The 20,833-nt window shown below is 39.7% G+C and overlaps 1 protein-coding gene across 1 annotated transcript in view; it reads right to left on the reverse strand.

Annotated features, from left to right (window-relative positions):
• Positions 1 to 20,833, reverse strand: part of LOC124616468 (piggyBac transposable element-derived protein 4-like) — a 48,749-nt gene continuing 27,916 nt past the window's right edge. The window contains exons 3-4 of the mRNA XM_047144777.1: positions 15,165 to 15,216; positions 1 to 140 (exon numbers count right to left, since the gene is read on the reverse strand). Coding sequence (XP_047000733.1) covers positions 1 to 140; positions 15,165 to 15,216 — 192 coding nt within the window. The remainder of the gene's footprint in view (positions 141 to 15,164; positions 15,217 to 20,833) is intronic.

A 20,833-nucleotide genomic window follows, 5' to 3' on the forward strand; every position in this document is an offset into this window, starting at 1 on the left:
CTAGTGACTGAGTTCTGAAGAAGTACACCATCTTATACCACAGTTCCTACCAGTGCAGTTCAGACAATCTGATGGTGGTGGTGGTGGTGGTGGTGGTGGTGGTGGAAGTGGAGGAGGAGAAGGGGGCGGAGGATTCAGATCTAGAACAAATTATTCAGAAGCCCACAGATAGTATATGTATTAGACCCATTTGCCGTCTCTTTGACAATATCCACATTAAGACTAGTAACAGTGACCATTAGATAGTTTTAGCAACAGTGATTACTAATGTGCAAAGGACAATTAAAACAAGAAGGAAGATTTACTTCCTCAGAGAAGAGGCAGTCATGTCGTATTTCACAGAGGAACTCAGAACATTTGCCTCTGGGCAAAAGCAAGTAGAAAACTGTGGGTCAGGGTTAAAAGAATAGTAGGCCATGCACTGGACAGATATGATTCATAACGTGACTCTTCACAGTATACAGTCACTGTAAAGAAACGTCTAAAGAAACAGAGATTATTGCATAACAGCTGTAAAACAATGCATAGGGAATAGAGAGATTCTAAATGAAACACATGTAGCTGTCAATGCATGAAGTGTTCAATGGCTATAACAGCAAAATTTCATCAGAAGATATCTCACAAAATGTAAAAGAATTCTGGCTACAGGCAAAGGCTGTCAGTGGCACAAACATTCATAGGTGATGCAGAAACTGAAATTCTGGGTAGCAATGCAAAAATGTTTTAAAATTTTCCTTTACTAAGGAAGACTAAGAAGCACTGCCCCTGTTTTCTTCTCACACCTCTGCAAATGTTAGTTATTTGATGTTAATACCATTGGCATTGTGAAAAAGTTAAAATTTGCTAAAATTAAACAAGGCTCCTGGGCCCAATGGAATCAATATCAGATTCTATACTGAATGTGCAGTTCATGTAACTCCCCATTTTAATCATGGTACAAGGTCCATACAAAAAATTCCAGAAAATTGTCCACAAAATTTTTCTATGCTTACCTTTTACTTATTGTGCATGGTCTCCTTCAAAATACTGTTCTCCATATTGATGCACTGCTTCCAGCATTGTTTCCATTTCCGGTAGCTGTCTTGGTGCACCTCTTTCTGGATTGCATAAAGCACTGTCTGAGAATTTTCGTTTATCTCATCTATTGTTGCAAATCTTCAGCCTTTCAATGGGGTTTTCAACTTGGGAAGTAAAAAGTCCACAGGGGCCAGGTCTGGAGAGTATGGAGGATCAGGCAAAACACAGTGATTTCATTTTTTGTGCTATGGTCATGGACCAACAGGGATGAATGTGTGGGTGCATTATCATGATGCAAAAGCCATAAATTGTCTCACCACATTTCAGGCCACTCTCACATTTTCTCGAAGGTGTCACAATATGTCCCACTAGTACCATTGATTTAACAGTTTGTCCCTGTGTCACGAAATTATGATAAACTAATTCTTCAACGTCATAGAAAACTATTGGGATGGCTTTGACATTTGACCCGTCCTGGTGAGCTTTTTGGTCTTGGAAGACCTTTCCTGACCCACTGTGAAGATTGAACCTTGGTCGCCACATCATAACTGTAGACACACATCTCCTCACCAGTTATGACCCTCGCAAGGAATATCTCGTTCTCATTTTTGTGGTGCAAAAGCTCTTCATAGATTGCAAGGGGAAGGTCTTTCTGGTCTTAACTCATGATGAGCTGTGGGACAAACGTGCGGCAACACAATGCATTTCAAGATCTTGTGTCAGGAATTCATGATGCGATGCAATGAAATGTTACATTCTCCTGCAACCTCTCAGACAGTCATTCTTTGATTGGCATGTGCAATTTCCTGCATCATTTGGTGTGTCTCTTTAAAGGTTTTCTTGAGTTTCATGCAAAATTTAAGCAGACATATTGCTCCTCTAACTCTGCCATGAACCATGGACCTTGCCGTTGGTGGGGAGGCTTGTGTGCCTCAGCGATACAGATGGCCGTACCGTAGGTGCAACCACAATGGAGGGGTATCTGTTGAGAGGCCAGACAAACATGTGGTTCCTGAAGAGGGGCAACAGCCTTTTCAGTAGTTGCAGGGGCAACAGTCTGGATGATGGACTGATCTGGCCTTGTAACATTAACCAAAGCGGCCTTGCTGTGCTGGTACTGCGAACGGCTGAAAGCAAGGGGAAACTACAGCCGTAATTTTTCCCGAGGAAATGCAGCTTTACTGTATGATTAAATGATGATGGCGTCCTCTTGGGTAAAATATTCCGGAGGTAAAATAGTCCCCCATTCGGATCTCCGGGCGGGGACTACTCAAGAGGACGTCGTTATCAGGAGAAAGAAAACTGGCGTTCTACGGATCGGAGCGTGGAATGTCAGATCCCTTAATCGGGCAGGTAGGTTAGAAAATTAAAAAGGGGAAATGGATAGGTTAAAGTTAGATATAGTGGGAATTAGTGAAGTTCGGTGGCAGGAGGAACAAGACTTTTGGTCAGGTGAATACGGGGTTATAAATACAAAATCAAATAGGGGTAATGCAGGAGTAGGTTTAATAATGAATAAAAAAATAGGAGTGCGGGTTAGCTACTACAAACAGCATAGTGAACGCATTATTGTGGCCAAGATAGACACAAAGCCCATGCCTACTACAGTAGTACAAGTTTATATGCCAACTAGCTCTGCAGATGATGAAGAAATAGATAAAATGTATGACGAGATAAAAGAAATTATTCAGGTAGTGAAGGGAGATGAAAATTTAATAGTCATGGGTGACTGGAATTCGTCAGTAGGAAAAGGGAGAGAAGGAAACATAGTAGGAGAATATGGATTGGGGGGAAGAAATGAAAGAGGAAGCCGCCTTGTAGAATTTTGCACAGAGCATGACTTAATCATAGCTAACACTTGGTTCAAGAATCATAAAAGAAGGTTGTATACCTGGAAGAATCCTGGAGATACTAAAAGGTATCAGATAGATTATATAATGGTAAGACAGAGATTTAGGAACCAGGTTTTAAATTGTAAGACATTTCCTGGGGCAGATGTGTATTCTGACCACAATCTATTGGTTATGAACTGCAGATTGAAACTGAAGAAACTGCAGAAAGGTGGGAATTTAAGGAGATGGGACCTGGATAAACTGAAAGAACCAGAGGTTGTAGAGAGTTTCAGGGAGAGCATAAGGGAACAATTGACAGGAATGGGGGAAAGAAATACAGTAGAAGAAGAATGGGTAGCTTTGAGGGATGAAATAGTGAAGGCAGCAGAGGATCAAATAGGTAAAAAGACAAGGGCTAGTAGAAATCCATGGGTAACAGAAGAAATATTGAATTTAATTGATGAAAGGAGAAAATATAAAAATGCAGTAAATGAAGCAGGCAAAAAGGAATACAAACGTCTCAAAAATGAGATCGACAGGAAGTGCAAAATGGCTAAGCAGGGATGGCTAGAGGACAAATGTAAGGATGTAGAGGCTTGTCTCACTAGGGGTAAGATAGATACTGCCTACAGGAAAATTAAAGAGACCTTTGGAGAGAAGAGAACCACTTGTATGAATATCAAGAACTCAGATGGAAACCCAGTTCTAAGCAAAGAAGGGAAGGCAGAAAGGTGGAAGGAGTATATAGAGGGTTATGGAAATGGAAGAGGATGTAGATGAAGATGAAATGGGAGATATGATACTGCGTGAAGAGTTTGATAGAGCACTGAAAGACCTGAGTCGAAACAAGGCCCCCGGAGTAGACAACATTCCAGAACTACCGACCGCCTTGGGAGAGCCAGTCTTGACAAAACTCTACCATCTGGTGAGCAAGATGTATGAGACGGGCGAAAAATACCCTCAGACTTCGAGAAGAATATAATAATTCCAATCCCAAAGAAAGCAGGTGTTGACAGATGTGAAAATTACCGAACTATCAGTTTAATAAGTCACAGCTGCAAAATACTAACGTGAATTCTTTACAGACGAATGGAAAAACTGGTAGAAGCGGACCTCAGGGAAGATCAGTTTGGATTCCGCAGAAATGTTGGAACACGTGAGGCAATACTAACCTTACGACTTATCTTAGAAGAAAGGTTAAGGAAAGGCAAACCTACGTTTCTAGCATTTGTAGACTTACAGAAAGCTTTTGACAATGTTAACTGGAATACTCTCTTTCAAATTCTGAAGGTGGCAGGAGTAAAATACAGGGAGCGAAAGGCTATTTACAATTTGTACAGAAACCAGATGGCAGTTATGAGTCGAGGGGCATGAAAGGGTAGCAGTGGTTGGGAAAGGAGTGAGACAAGGTTGTAGCCTCTCCCCGATGTTATTCAGTCTGTATTTTGAGCAAGCAGTAAAGGAAGCAAAAGAAAAATTTGGAGTAGGTATTAAAATTCATGGAGAAGCAGTAAAAACTTTGAGGTTGGCCGATGACATTGTAATTCTGTCAGAGACAGCAAAGGACTTGGAAGAGCAGTTGAACGGAATGGACAGTGTCTTGAAAGGAGGATATAAGATGAACATCAACAAAAGCAAAACGAGGATAATGGAATGTAGTCAAATTAAATCGGGTGATGCTGAGGGAATTAGATTAGGAAATGAGACACTTAAAGTAGTAAAGGAGTTTTGCTATTCAGGGAGTAAAATAACTGATGATGGTCGAAGTAGACATTGCAGCTGTAGCGAAATGAGTACTTATTCTACGTAACTATGTAAAGTTAATAACCAGAAATCTTGCAGAAACTGTGCGCATCTCATCTTCACCTTCCATCTCCGTAATATTGTCTTCAAGTTCATTTTTTGTGCAGCCCCTGTATATATTCTTTCCACCAGTCAGCCTTCCCTGCTTTGGTTAGCACTGGATTGTCATCTGACTTTTGTTATTCATACATCTGCTTCTCTTTTCGCCAATAATTTTCCTTTAGGTTGCAATTTTACATTTCCTCTCTGTTTCATTTTTTATAAATCACTGTTCTCTTTTGCTTACTTCACTTGCTGTGTTTTTGTATTTTTTCCTTCCATCAGTTAAATTTAATGTTTTGTGTAACCATGGATTTCTTTTGAGCATTATTTTTCTTTGTCCTTTTGCCTACGTGTTCCTCTGCTGCCTTCACAGTACCATTTCTCAAAGCTACTCATTCACATTCTACTGTGTTGCTTTCTGTTACTTTTCCATGATTTATTCACTTTTAATCTGCAGTTCTTAACCAACAAATTACAGTCAGAGTCTGCATTTGTCATTAGAAATATTTTGCAGTTTAAAATATGATTTTGAAATCTCTGAATTGACATTACCTAACCCATACAAATTCATCTTGTGTCTCCAGATCTCTTCTGCATATATTGCTGTCTTTCATGATCTTAAACAAAGTCTTAGAACTGAAGAACTGATTATATTATGCTCCACGTAAATTTCTGTCAGGTGGCTTCCAATTCATTCCTTTCCCTAGTCCATGTTATCATACTATTTTTTCATCTCTACCAGTAACTAATGTCAAATTTCTGTCCCACATCATAGTTAATTTTTGATCTCCATTAATGTTGTGAATAATTTCTTTTATCTTATCATACTTTTTTCATCTTTTGTGGAAGTAGTAGGCATATAAACTTGTCCTTCTGTGATGGATGTTGACTTTGTATCTATTTTGGCTATGATAATGTATTCACTGGGCTGTTTATAGTAACTCATTTGTGTTCTTAGGGTCTTATTCACTTTTGGACATACCCCTGCATGACACCTATTTTATTTTGTGTGGATAACCCTATACCCATCTGACCAAAAGTCCTGTTCTTCTGTTCACTGCACTTCATTAATTCCCACTGTATCTACTTGCAAACTATCCATTCCTCTTGTGGTGTTGCAGTTCTTCCTGTTATGTCCATGCTTGCATAAGGCAGAATTCCTCATTCCTGTATCCATTCCTCTTTGTAAGTAGTCTACTTCCAGAGAGCCTAATGAGAGACTGTTTTACTTCTGGAATATTTTACCAAAGGTGACCCCACTGTCATAAAACCATTCACTGCCTGCTACATATTCTTGAGAAATGTAAAGGCTGTAGTTTCCCACTACCCTGCATCATTCACAGTGAGGTCTACATATTCTTAATTTCATGCATATAAGTCAGATCCCCCATTAAGATTGGAATATTTATCATAATGATAGGTTAGTCTGTAATGGTAGTGGTGTATTTATTTGCAGTAAAAAACCAATAATATCTAGCAAGGTTGTCATGGACTCTGAATGTGAATTAATCTGGTTGAAGTTAGGCATGAAAGGTTGGTCAAAAGCAGTAATTTGATGCTGTTAATAGACCACCTGGGTCAGGAGCTATAGTGGTGGAGTGCTTCAGAGAGAACTTGCAGAATATTGTTAGTAACTTTCCTGATCATGCCATTCTGGTAGGGGGCATAGATTGGGAGAGTCACGCTGCCAAAAGTAATTCTAGGGACAGGAATTGTTGTGACTTTATTCTGAATGTCTTGTTCAAAAATTACTTTCAGTAGATAGATAGAGATCTAACTTGTGATGGTAATGTCTTAGACCTGAACTTCATGTATCAGTTAACATAGAGGAAGGTATTAGTGATTATAAGGCTGTGGTAGCAACTATGACTATGGGTTTTACAAGGAATGTTAAAAAAGATAGGCAGATATTTTTGCTTAGAAAGTGTGACAGGAGATAAATTGCAGAGTATATGAGTAGTAAGCATCAAATATTCAGTGATAAGAATGAAGACATAAAGCACAAATGGAAAAAATTCATAAACACCATTCAATGTGCCTTAGATAATGATGTTCTGAGCAAGGTCTAAGGGATGGGAAAGACCCACTGTTGTTTAATTAGCCATGTTGGGAAACTGGTATGTAAACAAGGAGAAACTTCAACACAGATTCCAGAGGAATCAAAACCTAACTGACAAACAAAAGCTGGATAAAGCAAAAATGAACACAAGGAGAGCAATGAGAGAAGCATTCATATCAGTTTGAAATCCTCTATCCATTCATTCAGTGACCACACTGTTACCAAAATCGAAGATAACAGAGAGAGGTCTGAAATTGTTTAATCGTGGAAGATCATAATATGGTACCAACTTTCACTCATCATACGAATGTTGAAATGGCAGATATTGAGATAGCTGATTGCAGAAGGATGTTTAATTGTAGTAATAAATGCACCAAATTTAACATTCACATTATGCACCTGTAGGGTTTCAGCCCAGATAGCCCTACATAACATTTTTCTAAGGACTGAATATTTTGCTCACTTATGATACTGACTTATGTGATTGATTGCCATTACTTCTGAAAAAGCATATCAGTTGGTCATGATGATAAGGTATTTCTGTTTGAACTATATAGAACTCGTAGTCACCTATACCAATACTGGTAATGATGACGACTTAATAAGAAGTCAAAACCTGTCATGATACTATTTGTGTAACCCAAGGACACATACAACAAAAAATTTGATGGCTGGACATGGCAATATAATATACAACATTCCTTTCCATTAGCAAATGCCAACATGACCTTGCTGTTTTGTATTGTTGCAATATAATCTCTCTCTCTCTCTCTCTCTCTCTCTCTCTCTCTCTCTCTCTCTCTCTCTCTCTCTCTCTCTCTCAAGAAAAAAGAGGATAGCAGACATATTAAGCTACAACACAAAATTGCTTAAAATTATCTCTCTCTTTTTTGGTCCTATAAATCTCTGTAGTTATATTTAAGCCTACTTACCAACTTTCATCACATGATTTAAGTTCCTGCATTTGGTTTCCTGTACCCCAACATTATTAACATTTCCTGGAAGTTTCAATTACCTCTTATTCTCATTGAAATAGTACATTACACATTTATTTATATACTGTACACATTAAAAAACATGTAGCCTATGCCTGTCTGAGCATTTACTACAGTAATGCGTAAAAATTTGAAGTAAATTTGTCAATAACTGTTGGAGGTTTGGTAACTATCTTAAACAATGAGTTATCTTATGGCACTAGTCTAGATATAGATTTCCATATACCATATACATTTAAAAGATGTGTAATCTAGGCCTTTGTCAACAATAGACACACATATGGGTGCACTCCCCCCCCCCCCCCCCCCCCCCTCCTTCCAAAAACACACACACACACACACACACACACACACACACACACACACTCATGCAAAAGCAACTCACACATACAACAATCCATCCTGAATTTTCCATTGTTCGAATGTTTATTAGAGTATCATGTAAAAATTTGAAGTAAATCAGCCAAGCACCTTTCGAGTTTTTTGCTAGCTACATTTCCCCTTTGTGTGGTATATATTTATATACCATATATATTAAAAGATATATAGCCTATGCATATCTGAATGTTTATTAGATTGTGTAAAAAGTGGAAGTAAGTTTGTCAAGAACTTTTTGAGATTTTTGTTAAAAAATTTCCCATTTATGTAGTTTATATATACTTACAAGCCACATATATTTAAAAAATGTGTAGCATATGTCCATCCAAACATGTATTACAGTATCGTGTAAAATTGTGAAGTAAATCGGTTGCGAACATTTTGAGGTTTTTGGTAACAACGTTAAATCGTGACTTTTCTTCATATAGGAGTATATTTTTTGTACATAAATATTTATATGGGATGTATACTTTAAAAAGTCAGTCACGAACTTTCTGAGATTTTTGCTAAAATTGTCAAGAACTTTTCAAGGTTTTTGGTATATAGTACTATAGATGTAAATGAGACAGAATTGCTGGCCATTAATTACCTTCAGTTGGTGAAATGTGCAGTACTGCCAGTAGACAGATATACAAGTGACATTATTGTTGTACCTTTTGGAACTAATAGTTCCTTCCTCAGAGAGGGGAGAGATGTTTTTAGTACGTCATCTTTAGTTTAATTGTGTCTATTAGCACTGCTAAACATTTTACCTCTTGAAAGTATATACTACCCAGCAATTCTGTCACAAATCTATCACTTTTGACGACTGAATTTGCTGTTGATTTAACTAATTTTTATTTTCAAACTGTTAAAGTGATTTTCATTTTTGTAGGTTTTTGTCATCTTTATCTTGCTGGGTTCAATCAACAGTTTGTAATCATGATTTGCATCTGTCAGGGTCCCCAAATTCTGTTTTGATCCAATGAATAATGCTGAGTCTTAGTCTTGAGTGTTATTTGAAATGGTGCAAATGATTAACTGATTAAAAGAAACATTGCATTCTGTCACAAACCACAGCAATGAAAGAAACCATCTCAACTGAAGGTGAGCAGTTTTCAATTAGATTCAAAAGGTCTAGCAGTGACAGGGATGACAAGTGGTGCATTGGTTTTTAAGCTTCAGATGACATGGTTTATCTTCAATTCTGATAAATAGTATGGTGGCAAATTAATACTGAATTGGAGCTGATATTTGTTTTGGTTTTGTGCTGTCAAATAATAATAATAATAATAACAATAATAATAATAAACATTATATAAATATTTTGTTTGTTTTTCAATATGTCAAACATTAAACAAAGCTATGGAGCTACAAACCCAGGATAGCACAATGACTATGCGGCAAATTTAGCTATGGGAGTTGTGAATTTGAGAAACTACTTACATCTATCTCTACATTATACTCTGTCAGCCACTTTTTGGTGTGTGACAGAGGATACTTTTGGCACCACTAACTGGTCCCCCCCCCCCCCCCCCCCCCACCCATTTTCTTTTGCCAATGGTGCATGGGAAGAACAATTGTCGTTACGCCCCTCTACTAGCTTTAATTTCTTGAACCATCTTGTCATGGTCATTTCACATATGGGAGAAAGTAAGATGTTGTCCAACTCTTCGTGGAAGTGCTCACTCAAAATTTCAATGGTACACCACTCCATGATGCAAAACGTCTCTTGTAATGTCTGCCACTGGCGTTTATTGAGTTTCTTTGTAACACTCACACTGACGAAACAATCGCATGACAAAATGTGCCACTCTTTGTTGGATCTTCTCTATCTCTTCTATCGGTCCTACTGAGTAAAGATCCCATATTGATGAACAATAATCAGGAATCATTCAAACAAGCACCTTTTCAGCCACTTCCTTTGTTTCCTTAAGATTCTTCCTATGAATTTCAATCTGGCATCTTTTCCTACTATTTGTTTTATGCCATCATTCAACTTAAGGTCACTTGGGATAGTTACTCTTAGATATTTTACTATAAATACTCATTTGAGCAGTTTGTCTTCAATAATGGATTTCTTTTCTCATGTACGTGTAATATGTTACATTTATTTATGTTCATGGTCAATCCCCAGAACCAGCTACATTCACCAATTCTCCACAGGTCATTCTAGAAATCGATACTGTTTTCTGGTATTGCTGTTTTCTTATACACAACTGCATCATCTCTGATCTGTCTTAAAAGAGCTTCCAACAGTATTTACTATATCATTTATATACAATGTAAACAGTAACAATCCTATACACTTCCTTGAGGTACTCTGAAAATTATCTTTACATCTGTCAGTTTTGTTCCATTGAGAGTGATGTGTTGAGTTCTGCCTGCAAGGAAATCTTGAATCCAGTTGCAAATATGGTCCAATACTTGATAAGCTCTCTTCTTCTTCTTCTCCTCCTCCTCCTCCTCCTCCTCCTCCTCCTCCTCCTTCTCCTTCTCCTTTTTCACCAGCCAACAGTCTGGGGCAGTGTTAAATCCCTTCCTGAATTCAAGAAACATCAGCTCGAGCACCATCGTCTACAGTGCTGTGGATCTCATGGAGGTACAGAGCAAGCTGGGTCTTGCAAGATCTGTGTTTGCGGAATTCATATTGATTTTCATAGGGGAAATTTTCAGTCTCCAAAAATGTCATAGATCTTGAGTATAAAACATGTTACAAAGCAGAGAGACAATAAAAGCTGCAGAATCAAACAAACTGCATTACTAGTGAAATATTAGAGTCATGTAAGAGGCTGCAGGAAGTGAGACAGTTGGATGAAGCTGAAAACTGTAAAGTATTAAATAATAAAAATAGGCAAAACAAGAGCAATTAACACCACAATAAAGCACTCATAAAACAAGATAAAGGCAGTTTGGAATGTGATTGATGCTTCATTTGATGAACTGGTTTCGGGCATTATCTGTGGCTGATGATGTGTCTGTTCCAGAGGAAGCTTCTCGGTCAGCAAGGGCTGGGCGTTTACAGAGGGTGGGTTTGCTGGTAGTTGGGAGCTCCAACATTAGACGTGTAATGGGGCACCTTAGGAACATGGCTGCCAAGGAAGGGAGGGAAGCCAGTGTGCACTCCATGTGTTTACCGGGAGGAGTCATTCTGGATGTGGAAAGGCTGCTTTTGGATGCCATGAAGAGTACAGGGTGCAGCCAACTGCAGGTGGTGGCTCATATTGGTACCAGTGACGTATGTTGCTTTGGATCGGAGGAGATTCTCTCTAGTTTTGGGCGGTTAGTGGAAATGATAAAGACTGCCAGTCTTGCTTGCGAGGTTAAGCCAGAGCTCACCATCTGCAGCATCGTCGATAGAACCGACTGTGGTCCTTTGGTGTAGGGCTGAGTGGAGGGTCGGAATCAGAGGCTCAGGCAGTTCTGTGACTGTGTAGGCTGCAGATTCCTTGACTTGCGCCATTGGGTGGTGGGTTTCCGTGTTCCGCTTGATAGGTCAGGAGTCCACCACACACAGGAAACGGCTACACGGATAGCAGGGGCTGTGTGGAAAGTACTGGGCGGTTTTTTAGGTTAGAGGTCATCAGGCAACCACAGAATGGGTGTCCTTCTAAAAGGGGGCAGGTAAAACACAGCAAGTTAGTTGTAGAAATTATCGGTATTGTAGTTTTAAATTGTCGTAGCTGTGTTGGGAAAGAACCAGAGCTCCAAACCCTAATAGAAAGCACTGGAGCTCAAATAGTTATAGGTACAGTTAGCTGGTTAAAGACAGAAATAAGTTCCGCAGAATTTTTTTCTAACGCTCTAACAGTGTTCAGAAAGGATAGATTAAATACAATTTGTGGTGAAGTATTTATTGCTGTCAGAAATAGTTTGCCTTGTAGTGTAATTGAAGTAGATAGTTCCTGCAAAATAGTATGGGTAGAGGTTATACTTGACAATTAGGTCATTTTCTGACCACCCCCCCCCCCCCCCCCCCCCCACCCCGAATCAGAAGATATAGTTGCTGAACAGTACAAGGAAAACTTGAGTTTCATTTCAAATAGGTACCCCACACATACAACTGTAGTTGGTGGTGACTTTAATCTACCCTTGACATCCTGCCAGCAGCAGGCATAAAACGTCATCTGAAATTGTACTGAATGCTTTCTCAGAAAATAATTTTGAGCAATTAGTTCATGAGCCCACTCAAAGCGTAAATGGTTGCGAAAGCATACTTGACCTCTTAGCAACAAATAATCCTGGACACATAGTGAGTATCGTGATAAATACAGGGATTAGCGACCACAAGGCAGTAGCTGCTAGGCTGAATACTGTAACTACTACAACCATAAAAAGAAACACAAAGTATATCTATTTAAAAAAGCTGATAAAATGCTCTTAACGCCTTTTTAAGAGAGAGTTTGCACTCCTTCTGATCTGATCATGTAAGCTTAGAAAAGTTGTGGAATGCTTTCAAAGAGATATATACCATATAAATTGAGAGATATATACCATATAAATTAATAAGTGATGGTACTGATCCTTCATGGTACATAAAACTGGTCAGATAGCTGTTGCAGAAGTGGCAAAAAAAGTGTGTCAAATTTAAAAGAATGCAAAATCCCCAAGACTGGCAAAGTTTTGCAGAAGTTCAAAATATAGTGTGTACTTCAATGTGAGATGCTTTCAATAATTTCCACAACGAAACTCTGTCTCGAAATCTGGCAGAAAACCCAAAGAGATTCTGGTCATACATAAAGCACACAAGTGGCAAGACGTAATCAATACCTTCACTGTGCGATAAGAATGGTGAAGTCATTCATGACAGTGCCACTAAAACAGAGTTATTAAACACGATTTTCCGAATCTCCTTCACCTGAATTCCAATCAAGAACACTGCCAAGACGAGAAACATAGAAATAGATATCCTCAGTGTCGCAAAGCAACTTAAATCACTTGATAAAAGCAAGGCTTCCGGTCCAGATTGTATACACGTCACGTTCCTCTCAGATTATACTGATACAATAGCTCCATATTTAGCAATTATATACAACTGCTCGCTCACAGAAAGATCCGTACCTAAAGACTGGAAAATTGCTCAAGTCACACCAATACCCAAAAAGGGAAGTAGGAGTAATCCGTAGAATTACAGTCACATATCACTAAAGTCAATTTGCAGTAGGGTTTTGGAACATGTACTGTATTCAAACATTATGAAGTACCTTGAAGAAAATGATTTATTGACACGTAGTCAGCATGGATTCAGAAATTATCGTTCTTGCAAAACACAACTAGCTTATGAAGTAATGAGTGCTATCGACAAGGGATGCCAAATTGATTCCATATTTTTAGATTTCCAGAAGGCTTTTGACACCGTTCCTCACAAGCGTCTTCAAACCAAACCGCGTGCCTGGGGAATATCACCTCAATTGCGCGGCTGGATTTGTGATTTCCTGTCACTACTTCGTAGTAACAGATGGAAAGTCTTCAAATAAAACAGAAATAATATCCGGCATTCCCAAAGAAGTGTTATAGGCCCTCTTTTGTTCCTGAATTACATTAACGACATAGAAGACAATGTCAGTAGCCATCTTAGATTGTTTGCAGATGATGCTGTTATTTACTATGACTAAAACGAATTGCAAAATGATTTAAATATGATATCTGTATGGTGCGAAACCTGGCAATTGACCCTGTATAAAGAAAAGTGTGAAGTTATTCACATGAGTACTAAAAGAAATCCGCTAAATTTTGATTGCGCGGTAAGTCACACAAATCTGAAGGTTATAAATTCAACTAAATACTTAAGGATTACAATTACAAATACCCTAAATTGGAACGACCACATAGATAATGTTGTGGGTAGAGCCAACCAAAGACTGTGATTCAATGGCAGAACACTTAGAAGGTGCAACAGGTCTACTAAAGACACTGCTTACAACACGCTTGTTTGCACTATTCTGGAGTATTGCTGTGTGGTGTGGGATCCACATCAGATGGGACTGACGGATGACATCAAAAAAGTACAAAGAAGGGCAGCTCGTTTTGTATTGTTGTGAAGTAGGGGAAATAGTGTCACAGACATGACACATGAATTGGATTGGCAATCATTAAAAAAAAGGCATTTTTTGTTGTGGTGGGATCTTCTCATGAAATTTCAATCACCAGTTTTCTCCTCCGATTGCGAAAACATTCTGTTGGCACCCACATATACAGAGAGAAATGACCATCATGATAAAATAAGAGAAATCAGGGCTAGCACAAAAAAAAAATTTAAGTGCTCATTTTTCCCGCGCTCCGTTCGAGAGTGGAACAGTAGAGAGACAGCTTGAAGGTGATTCATTGAACCCTCTGCCAAGCACTTTATTGTGAATAGCGGAGTAATGACGTAGATGTAGAATGAAAGGAAAAGTTTAGTGATACATTCCATTCCTTGAATGAGAGGTATCACTTCCTTAAATATATATGTCAGAGAAAAGATGTTCGTGACTGAAAGTAGTTGATAAGTGGTGAGCGCCCCGCCCGTGGGAGGTGTTTTAAATCGTAGGTGCTGATAACAGAGCTAATAATCCACTGACTATACGAAAGTGGGTAGCAATCAGATGACAGTACCTGCTGAGTTGGAGATAGGAATTCCACGGAGCAGGCGGTGCAGAAGATAGAGCTCCACAAAATCTAATAATGCAAAATGTTAAAGATAATAAATGTATTTTAATTGATAACTATCAAGTTGTTATGTACGCAGTACAAAGAGCTAGTAAGCGAGTTGGTTGCTATCCTCATTTGTCATATACTGAGTTGTAATTTTGAAGGTAATATAAGAATGTGAATTGAATCCCCACTTCTTATTTATGGGGTGGAGTGAATGAGAAATTAATTTTCGGCAGCTTTACCTGCAACCTGTAAGGAGGCGAAGTCTGAGACAAGTTGGAGGAAGAAGGCACACTTATTCAGGACACAGAGTAGCTGGACCCTGATTAATAATACTTAACAGTGACCAAATATTCAATAAACAACATTCATTGTATATACCTGTAAAAGGAGTGTTCAGGTGGCAAGAAGTGAAGTGTAACAAACCCCTCATGCAGCCCAAGCCAACCTGGAACACTTTATGTGGTGATCTCGGCAGCTGAAAGATAAATAAAGTGTAACTAAAAAGCCAAATCTCAAGAAAATTTCATAAGAAAGCACCAAGGAGAAAACGTGTTGTCAAGGGCAATGGGAATAAAACAAGATATTCTGCATAGCACAGACATCAAACTGAATCAGAAACGAATAATAAAATTGAGTGAAAAAGGAAGAAGTATGTTGGGGAGAAATTAATCATATCACCCAACAACAGTATGCAGAAATGAGCAACCTGCAGTCGATACACAGTCTGTTAGCAGCACCCAGCATAAAATTAACGGTGAGCTGTGCTTGTGACCAATTTAAAAAGTTGTATGTGTTGTGAGCGATACAATAAGACAAGTGTAGGATACAATTAAAGTTAAAATTAAAAACATCAATATAGACAATAAGTATGTTGATATGAGAAATAAAATATCTGTTTATGTGTATCATCACAAGAAAGATGACCATGTCAATAGAAATAAATTAGAAATAATTTTGGAAAAATTCAATGCATTTACTAAGCAGATACAAACTCTTAATGAGAAAAATAATAGGAAGATACAAAACAATTTAAAGAGATTAATAATAAAACACAGTCATCCAGGGAGGAGGAACTGAACAGTAATAAGAAAAAGAGGGCACTGCTTCAGCAAACTAATTCGTTGTCTCCTGGCCATGAGGATAATTACTGTTCAGACGCAACGCCCCCTTTGGGGTGCCAGCTTGATACAGTATGTTTTTGTAGAGCCTTCCACCGGTCAAGCACGTGTGTCTGTTAAAAAATAGATTCATCCATTAACGGGCCTGTTAGAACTGAGTCGCTTGTCATGAGTTTGGGTACCGAATAACGAGACTTTTTTAAAACAAACCTTCATCCCTTATTCCTCGCCTTTAGGGTTGAAATTTCGAAAAATCCCTTCGTAAACGACGTCGATAGTATAGAATCCACACATTCTCCAAATTTCAAGTTTCTATCCTTGCTGTTTGAGCTGGGCGATGATTAATCAATCAATCAGTCAGCCAGGACATTTCCTTCATTATACAGAGATTGACAGAGACCAGTTAAACGCCTGTTATCTTTATGGAACTGAGTCATGAGGAGAGCGGAAAAGTTTGGTGACAATAAACCGCATTTTATGTTAGGTTGCAATGCAAACAATGGATCTGCGTGATAATAGTAGTAATGAAAGGACTTTGTCAATATTATAAACTGCAGGCTCAAATACTGTACATGGAATTCTGGAAACGATAAGAACCTTATATTGAAGCTCTAATATGATGAAGAAAAGTGAGCTGTACATGGCGATTTGTATTTTAAAAAAATTCGGCAAATAGCTGAATACGCATAAGAGATATACTTACTTCCTTGCCAAACTAATACTAGTGCCATTTATAGATTTCAAGAAAGCATTTGATTGTATAGACAGAGAAACGATAGATAAGGTCATTAGAGAATTTGGTGGTAAATCAAAACTAGCAAACATAATTCGTGAAACACTAACAGGCACAGTATCTAAAGCCAAATTTATGGGAGAAGTATCCAGCCTTTTAAAATAAAAACTGGTGTTAGACAAGGTGATGGTTTATCATCTTTATTGTTTAACTGTGTTCTAGAAAAAATTGTAAGGATCTGGAATTTGGAGCTAAAAAATCGCAAAATTGTACCAATAACTCTGGAAAGGAAAACAAATGGAATTAAGGTAAACTGCTTGGCTTTTGCAGATGATTTTGCAATATGTACAGAAAATGTGACAGAAGCAGTTACTCAAATAAACATTCTGGAAAAATTAACAAACAGAACTGGTCTCAAAATTTCAGCTGAAAAAGCAAAATTCATGACAAATATAAAAAATGCACCAAAATACATAGAAAAACAAATAGGTAAAATAGAGTGAGTAAAGAAATTTAAATATCTTGGAGAAACTATACAACAAAATGGACTAGAAAAATCTGAATAGATGTAAGAATTAACAAAATGGAAAGAGCATATGCTTTGACCAAAAATATTTACAACAAGAAATGTATATCTAGAAAAATAAAACTGAAACACTACGCCACAGTGGTATGACCAGAATGTTTATATGGATCTGAATGCCTAATGATGAACTATAAGATGGACCAACTAGAGGTACTGGAATGAAGGATTATTAGAAAAATAATGGGTGCAATGAAAACTGCAGATGGTTGGAAAATAAGAAGTAATGAGTAGCTCTGTAAAAATATATACACTCCTGGAAATGGAAAAAAGAACACATTGACACCGGTGTGTCAGACCCACCATACTTGCTCCGGACACTGCGAGAGGGCTGTACAAGCAATGATCACACGCACGGCACAGCGGACACACCAGGAACCGCGGTGTTGGCCGTCGAATGGCGCTAGCTGCGCAGCATTTGTGCACCGCCGCCGTCAGTGTCAGCCAGTTTGCCGTGGCATACGGAGCTCCATCGCAGTCTTTAACACTGGTAGCATGCCGTGACAGCGTGGACGTGAACCGTGTGTGCAGTTGACGGACTTTGAGCGAGGGCGTATAGTGGGCATGCGGGAGGCCGGGTGGACGTACCGCCGAATTGCTCAACACGTGGGGCGTGAGGTCTCCACAGTACATCGATGTTGTCGCCAGTGGTCGGCGGAAGGTGCACGTGCCCGTCGACCTGGGACCGGACCGCAGCGACGCACGGATGCACGCCAAGACCGTAGGATCCTACGCAGTGCCGTAGGGGACCGCACCGCCACTTCCCAGCAAATTAGGGACACTGTTGCTCCTGGGGTATCGGCGAGGACCATTCGCAACCATCTCCATGAAGCTGGGCTACGGTCCCGCACACCGTTAGGCCGTCTTCCGCTCACGCCCCAACATCGTGCAGCCCGCCTCCAGTGGTGTCGCGACAGGCGTGAATGGAGGGACGAATGGAGACGTGTCGTCTTCAGCGATGAGAGTCGCTTCTGCCTTGGTGCCAATGATGGTCGTATGCGTGTTTGGCGCCGTGCAGGTGAGCGCCACAATCAGGACTGCATATGACCGAGGCACACAGGGCCAACACCCGGCATCATGGTGTGGGGAGCGATCTCCTACACTGGCCGTACACCACTGGTGATCGTCGAGGGGACACTGAATAGTGCACGGTACATCCAAACCGTCATCGAACCCATCGTTCTACCATTCCTAGACCGGCAAGGGAACTTGCTGTTCCAACAGGACAATGCACGTCCGCATGTATCCCGTGCCACCCAATGTGCTCTAGAAGGTGTAAGTCAACTACCCTGGCCAGCAAGATCTCCGGATCTGTCCCCCATTGAGCATGTTTGGGACTGGATGAAGCATCGTCTCACGCGGTCTGCACGTCCAGCACGAACGCTGGTCCAACTGAGGCGCCAGGTGGAAATGGCACGGCAAGCCGTTCCACAGGACTACATCCAGCATCTCTACGATCGTCTCCATGGGAGAATAGCAGCCTGCATTGCTGCGAAAGGTGGATATACACTGTACTAGTGCCGACATTGTGCATTCTCTGTTGCCTGTGTCTATGTGCCTGTGGTTCTGTCAGTGTGATCATGTGATGTATCTGACCCCAGGAATGTGTCAATAAAGTTTCCCCTTCCTGGGACAATGAATTCACGGTGTTCTTATTTCAATTTCCAGGAGTGTAGAAAATATCTGAAGTAATGGCCAAACGAAGATTAACCTTTTTTGGACATCTCTACCGAATGGATGGAAATAGATTAACAAAACAAATACTCCTATATTTCTGGAAGAAGAAATCGACAATAGCATGGATTACAGAAGTAAGAAAATATCTTGAAAGAAACAACATTAAAGAATCAGAAATAGCAGAAAGAAACTGTTTTAAAAACAAAATACTAAATTTGGAAGGCTTTCAAAGCAGAAGAAATAAAAAATCAGGAACAACGTAGACAGAAGAAAGGAAGGGACTTCATGGGGAGAAAATGAGGGAATACTGGAAAAATAGGAAACAACAACAAAGGAAGAAGAGGAACTGAAGTTGTTAACACGTGATCCTAGTTGGTCAATACGATTGTAGAAATAAATAAATAAATAAATAAATATCGACACCCATTTTAATATCGATATATCTGTATATTGGGTGAAAATTACAACCGATATATATCTAACTCTTGTGGTGAAATTGTCGACATATCGATATTTTGTCAACAGCTCTTTTACCAGCCTTATACGAATTTCTTTTGCTACGATATGTCCTATAAGCCAATATCTGCAGACAAGTACAGGCCAATTTTTACAGAAGGGTATAGTGTTGGAGTAAATTCACCAAAGATGTAAGCCTTTGACATGCTCAAAGTAAAAACTGTAAGTACCAGTGACCTCCAGCTGAAAGAAAGTCTTGAGTAATAGCTGGAATAACACCAGTTAAGAACAGTGGCAGGCAAGGCTAGTATTTGAATCCAGTCGAAACATGAGGAGGCAGACAGTGATATTCATACTGTTACGTTTTATTTGCAGCAGACTCTACCAGTCCCTAAATTAAGATGTGGATGAGTCTTTTACACTTGCTTCACGTTTCTCAAGCAACAGGAAACAGGTAAGTGGACCTCACAACTCTGAACCAGAGTCTTGCGGTTTTATCATACCAAGCTGCTGCTTGCAAGCCAATTGCAACTCTCCCTAACAAGAACCCATCGTCGAAGGGTTACAGTGACCTCGGTAATGGTGTTCCACGCTAAGAATGTCTTGGTGAAAGCGTTCACCTTGCTCATCGCTTAGGGCTCATTATTTTTGTCTTTTCTGTTTCCTAAAAAGCCCCCCCCCCCCAATTGCCTTAAAAGAAGACCAAGCAACTAATGGATATGTGTGAGTTTGGTATCAAAGGTTGGATCTTTCAGAAATTTTGTTATTTGTGGTTCAATAAATATATCCTCTTTCAGCTTTGCCTCACTTAATTTGGGAAACTTTTATTTTAAGTGATAGAAAGCTTCACCTTCTTTACCCAGAGCTTTTACAGAGTTCTTGATAAGGCCCAACTTGATATGAAGGGGAGGCAAAATGATTTTATCGGGCTCAACCAATGGGGTATTGTACACATTTGCGTTTCCAGGAACATATGACTTCTTTATAAGCCATTTCTTGACTGTATAGTGGTTCTTGGTGTCATTGCTGTCTCAAAGGCACAAAAAGCAGCAGTATTTTGTGCATCCAGCCGGTAAGCCTGTAAGAAGTGCAACGTCTTTTAAATCGCAGCAAAGCTGCCATTCATGAACCTTATATTTGATTGTCTCTAGCAGCAAAGACACGGTTTAATAAGTTCCCTCCATGTCCACTGCGTAAGCCAAAGGTATCGACATCGAGCGCTGAGCAGCGCAAGCTGTGTGACGGTCACAAGGGGCGGCGTTTTTACTACGCACCTGATTGAACGTACGGCAGAATTGTCGTGTGGATAGGTTGCCAGGGCGTAATAGGACTCAGGAGAGCCTCCCCAGAATAGCTGGCGGTAGATGGATAGTGAAGGGAACGACGAAGATCCAGGGCCTCAGACGCAGGAGCCCGACCGAGAGCAGGCCGGCCCCTCGCACGTTGTACGTCCACGGTCTTCTAGGCAAAGGACAAGCACTGGGGCTGAGATAGATCTCGCGAGTAGGTCTGAGCCGAACACCAC

Source organism: Schistocerca americana, chromosome 5, assembly GCF_021461395.2.
Source record: "Schistocerca americana isolate TAMUIC-IGC-003095 chromosome 5, iqSchAmer2.1, whole genome shotgun sequence".
In the NCBI taxonomy this organism is placed as follows: domain Eukaryota; kingdom Metazoa; phylum Arthropoda; class Insecta; order Orthoptera; family Acrididae; genus Schistocerca; species Schistocerca americana.